Source organism: Nanorana parkeri, unplaced genomic scaffold (assembly GCF_000935625.1).
Source record: "Nanorana parkeri isolate BGI_ZX_2015 unplaced genomic scaffold, ASM93562v1 scaffold2336, whole genome shotgun sequence".
Taxonomy (NCBI): domain Eukaryota; kingdom Metazoa; phylum Chordata; class Amphibia; order Anura; family Dicroglossidae; genus Nanorana; species Nanorana parkeri.
In genome coordinates this window covers 35,907-46,556 of record NW_017308604.1, presented here as the reverse complement: position 1 = coordinate 46,556, position 10,650 = coordinate 35,907, and the positions used below count along the sequence as shown (strand labels likewise).

The 10,650-nt window shown below is 42.8% G+C and overlaps 1 protein-coding gene across 1 annotated transcript in view; it reads right to left on the bottom strand.

The window, feature by feature from the left end:
* Positions 1 to 1,081, bottom strand: part of LOC108801429 (hyaluronan synthase 1-like) — a 7,651-nt gene extending 6,570 nt beyond the window's left edge. The window contains exons 1-2 of the mRNA XM_018573322.1: positions 535 to 1,081; positions 152 to 327 (exon numbers count right to left, since the gene is read on the bottom strand). Of these exons, the coding sequence (XP_018428824.1) occupies positions 152 to 327; positions 535 to 1,045 (687 nt within the window). The 5' untranslated portion in view covers positions 1,046 to 1,081. The remainder of the gene's footprint in view (positions 1 to 151; positions 328 to 534) is intronic.
* Between the last annotated feature and the right edge of the window lie 9,569 nt (positions 1,082 to 10,650).

Below are 10,650 nucleotides of genomic sequence, written 5' to 3'. Positions count from 1 at the left end.
GGGATTATTTAAATTCATCCTTTAACTTTCATCTTAAAAACTCAGTAGGACTGCAGTTGAGGAACAGTGATTTAGATTGAATATTTCCCATATAACTCCCCCATATACTTTCCATATAGCTACCCGTGAATGCTTGTTAGGTTTTCCTTACCTGGACATAGTCCACACTGTCTCCGAGAGCTTTAAAGGGGGTATACATAACTTCTCTCTTTCCACCCCACTTCTGCATGATGCAGACGCATCTGTGTTGCTTGATGATAGTCTCGATTTCTTCTCTGGTAGGGTCCTCCATTTCAATATCTGTATACGCAGGCAATGGTTCCTCTTCTAGCTGGTCACCGGAGAGGTGTCTTATACGATCCCTCATCTCTAGGGCTTGAGCAGCTTGCCTCTGATTTACCATGTTGTCATAATTCGTATCCCCTTGGTATTGCAACTCATCAACTCTTTCATAAATAAGGTTCTGTCCTGGTTGCTGAGGGTCAATCCACTGGATGTTGGTGTTTATTTGGGTGTCGTATGCACTCTCATTACTGTAAAACTTCTCAGCTCTATTGTTGTCCCAGTGGTGGTAGTTGTTTTGCCAAACATATGTCCCAACATCCTCACTGGCGAAAACCTCCTTAAACATGTCCATCATGTATTGGTCTTCAGGGCTGTTGCCATCAATAACCATAATGATTTTCAACTTATCGGGAGGGTACTGTGTGTTCTTGACAGATTCAAGGCATTCACGAAGGTAGATTGGGTCTTCTTGGTAAGCAGAGATGGTCAAGGCCACGCTTTTGGTGTAAGAGCAAGGCAAGCCACCTCTCCTCATATTCCGGTGTTCCAAGAAGGCAAAGAGACTTTGGATTATGAGGTGCACCGTTAAGAACGCCCCGTAAATTCCGAAGGCTATGATTTTATACTCGTCACTGGCCAAGGGGATACTATCAACAAATGCCCACATAACTGCTGCCAGCACTAAAAGGGCAAATGAAAAAGTCACTATCCTACGAAGTACGCCGACCCAGGGTCGTTCATCTTTTTCTATGTCAGCCATTTTTGGTTCAAGGAGCGACCAGAGCTTAGGTAGCCTTCAGCAGCGCGCCTGAAAGAAAAAAATAATAATTCAAGACTTGTCATAAAATGTACAGAATTGGCTGTGTTGTATCTTATTTTATGCACTTACATTCAGGTTCATCTCTAGGTCATCTCTAGGTCCAGCTCTTAAATTTAGACCCAACTCTAGGTCCAGCTCTTAAATTTAGACCCAACTCTAGGTCCAGCTCTTAAATTTAGACCCAACTCTAGGTCCAGCTATTAAATTTAGACCCAACTCTAGGTCCAGTTTTTAAATTTAGACCCAACTCTAGGTCTAGCTCTTAAATTTAGACCCAACTCTAGGTTCACCTCTAGCCATAGAGCCAACTCAGCCCTCGCGCCCTGTCCTGGTGACAAGGGGAATTTAATATTTTACAGTAGTCCCTTAAAGAAGAGTAGAGACAAAATCTACTTATGGGGACACCTGTTCTGGAGACAACTCTAAAAGGTAGAATTTGTTCTCTTTTTGTGTAGATTTTTTAAAAAGAGCCTTTCAGAGGGTAATGAGAACCTGTCAGAGGGTAATAGGAACCTGTCAGAGGGTAATAGGAACCTGTCAGAGGGTAATAAGAACCTGTCAGAGGGTAATAGGAACCTGTTAGAGGGTACTAACCTTTTAGACTTGCTTTAAAAAAATGTTTCTATTTTAAATTTGCTTATTCAATTGAGATCATTAAGGCCGTAATCAACAAAACCCATCTATTGAGATTTTCAGTGCCTATAGAATACTAAGTACAAAAAAGCTGGTGACTTTTTTTTAATGTGCATGTTATTTTTTACAGACATGGGCGCACAAATTTCCTGCAAATTAATTTTTTATAAACCATTTCCTATAAAAAAAAATTTGGTATAGAAAGGTATGATTCAGTTTGAAATTAAAAACAAAACAAAACGGTGACACATTTGCTTGATTAGACTCCGAGCAACATCACTCTATTGAACAACAATTTCCAGAATTGCCACCTGGGGACTGCAAAGGATTGAAAAAAACTTGGATTAATTTTTCTTCTGCATGCTGGGAAATCTCTCCAGCCAACCCACCCTTCTCCTCTTTTCCTCATTATGTGCTTTATATAAGATTTGCATCACTTGCACAAAATTAAATAATGATCAGTCAAAAAAAAGAAAGAAAATGAACTCATCCTGTTCTGATCATTCGACAACCATAATTCCGGTCTGATCCATAAAGACGGAAAACTTGCAGAAACTTTTAATGACTATAATGTTTTAGGTTGAATCGTGAAACAATCAGACAGGTTGGGAAATGTTTGGCTGGTTTTGCTGAGCGTGCAGCTTGTGCTCTCTAATAATCACATGACTTCTTCACTTTAATTTTCTTGCAGCCCGAAAAAATTCGTATTTAAAATTAAGAAAATGAAATTGAAGTCTTATTTTTTTTTTTTAAATATAAGATCTACAATGTGTTTATATGATTTATGTCATCGTTGTCATAATTTCAGTCATAATCAGGCTTGAATAGAAAAAAAACACAGCAAGCATAACTGTGACATAATCATACAAAGATACCAAATATGACCGATATTTCTAATTAAGTACAAAAAATAATTGTTAAAGTAGACAGACTATCTATCTATCTATCTATCTATCTATCTATCTATCTATCTATCTATCTATGTATCTATCTAATATCTATCTATCTATCTATCTATCTATCTATCTATCTATCTATCTATCTATCTATCTATCTATCTATACATCTGTCTATCTAATATCTATCCCAAATCTATCTATGCTAAATATCTATCTATCCCAAATCTATCTATGCTAAATATCTATCTATCCCAAATCTATCTATGCTAAATATCTATCTATCTATCTATCTATCTATCTATCTATCTATCTATCTATCTATCTATCTATCTATCTATCTATCTATCTATCTATCACAGTATATATGTATCTATGTAGTTATTACTAAAATTACATTTAAACATATTGTAAAATGTCCATCTCCATAGTAGAGAAGCTCGGGGTGAGTGCAGAAGACGTGATTTCACTTACCAGATGAGCTGGGTATTGCTGTAGCTCTGCGATGTGACACTGTGCCTGCAGCAAGCTCTGCTTCTGACTTGTTGAGAGGCATGGTCGCTGTAAATATATGGGGACACACCTTGAATACGTAATACTTGTTCTTCTCTTGACGTTACAGAATAATTTACTGTACTAAAAAAAAAGAGGAGTATTCTAAATTTGTTCTTGATTAGTTCAGAGGAAAAAGAAAGTTTTGATGAATCAGATTAGAGTTCAGGAATCTATTTCTGCTTTTATGGCACTACGAGTGCCAGCCTTGTACCTTGTCCTGGTGGCTTTTAGGATTTACTGCTGAGACCGGAACTTGGAAAGGAGAATTTGTGACTGGGCTCGTTCTAGAATTCAGTCTTACGACTCTTAATTTTAAAGCCCACCTCCAGACATTATACATAGCTACATAGTATTTGAGGTTGAATAAAGACACAGGTCCATCAAGTTCAACCTTTGTGTGTCTGTGTGTGACTGTGCATGTGTATGCGTGTATACGAGTCCCCGTGTGATCTAGTTTTTTACTTTAAAAATATTTTTATTAAGTTTTTCGTTTTGTAAAGATACAGAGTCCACATAACTCAAGTACAATAACATACATAACATAAAAGGTACATTCAATCAGCCCTAGACAAAAGAAGGCTCCTAGGATGTAGTTACCCCCTCTGTGATCTAGTTTTTAAGAGTACCTGTACCCCTGTATGTTTCTGTCTCTGAAGAAGGTATCTAATTGATTTTTGAATGATTCAATACTCTCAGTTGATACCAGTGCTTGTGACAGAGAGTTCCAAAATCTAACCACTCTGATTGAGAAGAAGTCCCTATGCCCTTTGTGGATAAATCTTTTCTCCACTAGTTTTAGATGGTGACCTCTAGCCTTGTCAGGGGCTGACTGGCAACTTTTAGCCCAGGGGGCAAGTACAACCTAGAGGCCCATTGAGCGGCGGACAGGAAATTTTAATTTTAGCTGACGAATCGATGATGGAAAACGCTGACAACCTTTTCCATCGTCGGTGTCACGGGGGCCGTACGCTACGGCATCGGAGAGGCCCGGGGGGCAATTGCCACCCTGCCCCCCGGCCCAGTCCGCCCCTGAGCCTTGTTATGGAGTTTACAGTAAAAAGTTGATTGCTGATGTTGCCATCACCATCAAACATCTTGTACATCAAAATTCTAAAAAATATATCAATATCTTCCACCCCACCTGCTCCTAGATATTTTTCTAAAGAATAACATTCTAAGACCATCATTAAGCTTTACAGAAGACTATTATTTTTGACAACAGATAAGCATTACTCATTGTCCATTGTGTTTTATTGCTTAAGTAACTTTATTGCACTAGTTCTTTGCACTCAGTTATTTCTGATTACAGGTTTGTTTACAAACCATTATGCAGAGCTGGAAGATTCGTTAATTAGATGGAATCTTCCTATTTTTGTGGACTTACTTCTGCCTTTCTGGTTGTTCATTTTAAACAGCGAAGGAAGATTATCAGGGTTATTCACAAAAGGGTGAAGGGTCTGGAGAAGGCCGGAGAAGTGAACAATCTAGGACAACATAGCTGAACTGGAAAGTGAGCTGAATTGGAGAATTTTTCCAAATCAGCTATTTTGGCCTAAATTGTTCACTTCTCCTGCCTTCTCCAAACTCTTCACTCTTTTATGAATAATCCTGCTAGAATCTGTTGGGCTTTTATTGCTATCTTTTTCTTCCTATTTGGTAAATTTCTCATTTACAATTCCTGTCTGTTTGGTTGGTGTCCTACAGAACAGGATTGAAAGGAAAATACTTACTTTCTATTTGATGGGTATAAAGGGTATATGGGTATAAAGTAAAATCTCTCATTACGCAGCAATACATTATACAGCAATGCAGAATACCACCAGCTATAGTGGACTACAAATCCCAGAAATACATTATACAGCAATGCAGAATACCATCAGCTATAGAGGACTACAAATCCCAGCAATACATTATACAGCAATGCAGAATAATATGAAGCTTTATACTCTGTGTTTCTCCAGGGTAGTGGCCTAATGTCAATAGTAATGCAGAGGTCAGTAGTGTAATGCAGAGTGCAGGGGCCTGTTGTGTAACAGACAGTACAGAGGTCAGTGGTGTAACATAGAGTACAGAAGTCAGTGGTGTGATGCAGAGTAAAGAGGTCAGTGGTGTGACGCAGAGGACAAAGGTCAGAAGTGTAACACAGAGTACAGAGGTCAGCGGTGTTACATTAAGTACAAAGCTGAGTAATGTAACGCTTAGTACAGAGTTCAGCATTGTGATGCACAGTACAGAGGTCAGCGGTGTGACAAAAAGTACAAAGTTGAGTAATGTAACGCATAGTACAACGTTCAGCGTTGTGACACACAGTACAGAGGTCAGCGGTGTGATGTACTGTACAGAGGTGTAAGGGTACCTCTCGTATCAGACATTTCGGGCCGCGGGCCGGCCTCTCGATACAGCGGCATGACGTCACTAGGAGACGCGGCCGCCGCTCGTGACTCCGCCCACCTCAATAGACCGATCCCCTTATAAGGAAACGAGTTGCAATGCCTCGGCGTTCTAGTATTGCTAACGCCGAGCCATTGCAACTCGCCAGCGAACCACCACTGCAAGGACCTTCCTCCTAAGAAACAGCCTCGTGGAACAAGTCGGAAGTACCTTGCATATTCTGGACAAACGGTCCTGTGGGATCTACCCCTTCATTCCTGGACTCTTGTTGCGCCTCTGATCTGGTTATATCCAGTGGAAGTAAACCCTCCTAATCGCAAGTAAAACCTGCCTGATTATAACTGTCTTCCTGTGTAATACAGCACTTCAAAGTGATTGTGCACACTACTGCCATCCTAGGTTGAGTAACTGTATGTGGAGAGGTAGAGGTACTGCAACAAGGCAGCTCCTATTCAGATCATTACCATTGCATAAAAGGGAATCTAGTTCATATAAGTTGTGTAACATAACTACTAAACCTAACTTGATGGACCCGAACCATATCCTTCTGTATAAATATACTTCAGAGTTCTGATTACCTGCACTTATACAAAGATTGGCATATGATGTTATAGAGGGTTCCACCATCACTCCAACCATACAGAGTGTAACCGTGAACCCTCGGGCTGAGTCTAATCTAACCCTGGTATATAATTAATCTCCGCAGCTGAGATCCACCGTCATAACCCGTCGGATCGTTACAAGAGGTCAGCGGTGTAACGCACAGTACAGAGGTCAGCGGTGTGACACAGTGCAGAGGTCAGCAGTGTGGCAGACAGAACAGACTTACAGTGCATACAGTTGATCTAATTCCAGTGCTCTGTTCTCATGCCATCTTCCTCTCGTGGAAAAGGGGGGGGGGGCGGAGTTGTTGCCTCCATGTCCTAAGGTGAAGCCTCCAGCCGCCTCCTTGTCCCTTCACTTCAGGACCCTGCTGTCAGCCGGCCAATGGTAGGTCTGCATTCTCCCTCCCAGCATATCGCAGCGGAAGTGGGGAGAGAAGGCTGCCGAGGAGCCCGATCACTGAAGCGAGCAGTAGAAAGGCAGCCAAACCGATTCTTCTCCTCCGTGGCTTCTGCGGTTGCAGAGTGGCCAAGAGGGAGAGCTGTATGAGCAATCGCAGATGCAGTGGCACCTGTTTTTTTAAGTAGTTTTCCTCCTGGATCCTTCACTGGTCCTGCCTGTGGCGCCCCCCTCTGATGCCACGCCCAGGGCACATGCACCCCCCCTAGTTTCAGCACTGCCTATGAAAGAGCTTAACTCTCACTTCCTGCTCTGGGATTGGCTTTCACACAGAACAGGAGGCAAGGGACCTCGCCATTTAAAATTACACAGGGAGTTCTAGACCTTCCCCTCTATATCTAAAACTAAAGCAACATGTTTGGCAGGGGTTAAGTTTTGACAAAGAAACATTTAATTCATACACCTCCTTTAGCAAACAGAAATCCTCATTCAGCACAAAGAAGGTCACGGCTCAACCAGAGTGTGTCAAACGGAATTAAAGTCTTTTAAGATTCTAAAAGTTAATGCAAAGAGTTGCTTCATAGACTGAAGCCAGTGGCTTTTAGGAAGAGGTCTTCTGTGCCACATCATTACAGCATATTAGATCTCTTTGGCAAGTTCTGACGTTTTGCAAGTCTTAGGCCTCATTTACACGGCGTTAAGTCGCACCGTACACGTCTGTGCAGCATGCGCGGCCATACTGGGCCATTCCTGGAAGGGACATGTGCTGTGTCTGTGTGTGATTGCACCCAACAGCCTGTTCTTCCCTATGGGAGGACTTGGCCCTATGCACACCCCCGCTACACATCCGTGCGGGCAGGGGCGTATCTGCCGCGAGGCAAACATGGCATTTGCCTGGAGCGGCACATTCCCAGAGGGCGGCAATTGCTGTGGTTGAGAGAAGGGGAGAGAACCGGAGGCCATCGTAGCGGCGGGGACGAGGACGGCGGCTTGCGTGAACGTGGACGCGACTTGCGGCGGTATCCAGGCAGGCTTTCGGCGGGGTCCAGGCAGCGGTCGGCGGTGCTGATGGTCGGCAAGTCCGTAATGTCAGTACGGGGGGGTCGGCGTTGCTGTCTTGCCTAGGGCAGCAGGATTTGTAAATACACCACTGCGTGCGGGTCCACAAGTCTGTACTTGGACGCAGACAGGATGGATCCCGCCTGCATCCGATCACAGACACACGGACCCGCATGGATGTGCAGCTCGGGTGTGCGTATGGCCGCATCCTCCCATAGGGAAGAACAGTGCAATCACACACAGCAGCTGTCCCTCCCGGGAACGGCCTGATACGGCCATGCACGCCGCACGGATGTATACGGCCCGACTTAACGCTGTGTGAATGAGGCCTTAAAGTGAACCTTTACTTTGCCCTAAAGAGCTAATGTTAACTCGAAAAATGTATCCATGCTTTATGGCCTCAAATATGTGAGCACCTCTAAATTAATGAGTCCGGTGTGGAGGAACTCAAGTGGCCTGACCTCACTGACCTCAACCCTACTGAACACCTTTGGGATAAATTGGAATGCTGATTGTGACCAAGTTCTTCCTTTCCAACATCAGTAGCTAACCTCACAAATGCCCTTTTGGGGCTAAATGGGAACAATTTCCCACAGACACACTGCAAAACCGTGTGGAAAGCCTTCCCAGAAGACTGGGTGCTGTTATAGCCGCAAAGGGATGAGGGACGGGGGACGGGTGGGTGTTGGGGCATGGAAGGGTCAATTCTAAATAAATGCCCATGGTTTTAGAATGGGATATCTAACAAATTCATATAGTAGTGATGGACAGGTGCCTACAACCTTTTTGCCCATATAGTGTATATATAACTTATATATGATGCAAAAGTTTAAAAAAATCAAAGTTCACCTTTAATTTCTTCCAGTTTAGTACAATGACTAATGTCCAAGTTCTCAAGGAACATATTTTAGACAATCTGCTATATTGTTCCATGAGCAAAAATAAATAAATCCATAAATGTATCAATTCACGTATCAATTCAGATTATGGTAAGTGGCATAAGTATAAAAAAAAATAGAGAGTATAGAAAATTCATATGCAGACAATTCATCCGTCATACAGGAGCAAAGGGAAGACTGAAGAAAGACATGAAAAAACCCAAACCACCACAAATAAAAGGTGTGCAGAATGATCTTGTGGTTTCTCCTGGTGGCATCAGGTGAAGCCATTGTGGCAAAGGTCTAAGGCCTGCTTCACACTGAGCATCTTGTAGCCCTAAAAAACGCTAAAAAAATATGCAACCCCCAAAAAAATCCCATTCATTTATATGACCCTCTTTACATCTGTGCGTTTTGTTGCAATGAGCAAAACGCCTTGCGCTGGAAAAAGCACTGGAGCCTTTTTTGTGGCATATTACAGCTCGTTTCGGCCCAAAGGCTTAATAGGAAATGCTTGAAAATGCGCGCTTGCTGTCTTTTTGTGTGTTTATGTGCGTGTTTTATGTGCATTTGCTCATTTAGGCCTGGTTCACGCCTAGGCGACACTGTTTTTGTGCATTATTACGCGCATTTTTGATGCACGCTTTTAGGCCCCATTCACACCAGGGCGGAGTCGGTTCAGTGCAGTTTTTGTGCAATTTTTGAAAGGGCGGTTTTGGGTGTCTTTAATCGCGTTTCAGCGCTGAAACGCAACTAAAAGCACCCAAAAAGGCACTGATCAGCGCGCTTCCCTTGCAATCTAAATGGAATCGCGCTGATCAGCGTGACAAAATAGCTCAGGGGGCATTTTGGGCGGCAGGCGGTTCGGAACGCGCGGAGACGCGCGGTTGCATGAACGGTCCCCATAGGAATGTATAGGATCGTTCATGTCGGTGCGACCGACAAAATCCGCGCGACTGAACCGTCCTGGTGTGAACGTGGCCCTTTGCGCATATGTCAAATCGCACGCGAGCAGTTTGTAGCTCATTGATGGTAATGAGGAAACTTGCAAAAAACACAGCCAACGTGCGTTTTCAAGCATTTCCTATTGAGTCTATGGGGCCAAAACCAGCTGTAATATGCCCCCCCCCCCCCAAAAAAAAGCTCCTCTTCTTTTTCCAGCGACAGGCGATTTGCTTATTGCAACAAAATGCTCCTATGTGAACAGGGCCATAGAAATGAGTGGGATTTTTTTGGGGGGGCATGTTTTTGGAGCATTTTTTAGGGCAGCCCACTGTATAAAACTGGGTCTACAGACCACACAACACCAAGGACAACTGGTGGTCTGCAGTTTGAGGTCCCCTGGTTTAGACAAGTGCCTTGTGTTCAGTAGAGTGTCGGATGGGTTATACAACAATCAAACTGAATTCAGCATTTAGGCACACTGACAAACACATGCCAGAATCCTCCCTGCACCGATATGCCCTTAGAGTCATGACATGAGGAATGTGTTTGGGTGTGAAAAATAATGTTTTCGTGTTCTTTTGAAGAGAACACTTAATATGTCATCAGCCTTCCTTCACAATTATTTGTCATTGTCACCATCACAAGAGCACAGACTCTTCACCATACATTCCCTCCCTTGACGTAGGCAGGCTGTGCCCCTACCGTGCAGTAATTAATTGTAATAAGAAAGGTTTATTTAAAAGAAGCAACAAACTAGAGAGTATAGGCATTTCTGGGCAAGTGCTGAAGATTATCAGGGTTATTCATAAAAGGGTGAAGGGGTTGGAGAAGGCAGGAGAAGTGAACAATCTAGGCCAAAATAGCTGATATTGAAAAATTCTCCAATTCAGCTCACTTTCCAGTTCAACTATGTTGTCATAGATTGTTCACTTCTCCTGCCTTCTCCAAACTCTTCACCCTTTATGTATTAAAGACAGAGGAAAAGTATGTAACTAAGTACGAGCGAAATTGAGAGTGTGCATTTCCCCAAAACGACTATGAAAATAGGGAAATTTTTGTAAAATTTCACCATTTTGGCAAAATGCATTGGAGCCAATGGGGAATATGAAATGAATGGGGTTTTTAAAGCCTAACTGTGGCAGCTACAAAAATTTTAATTGACCCCTCCTTTCCCAACTGAAAAGTT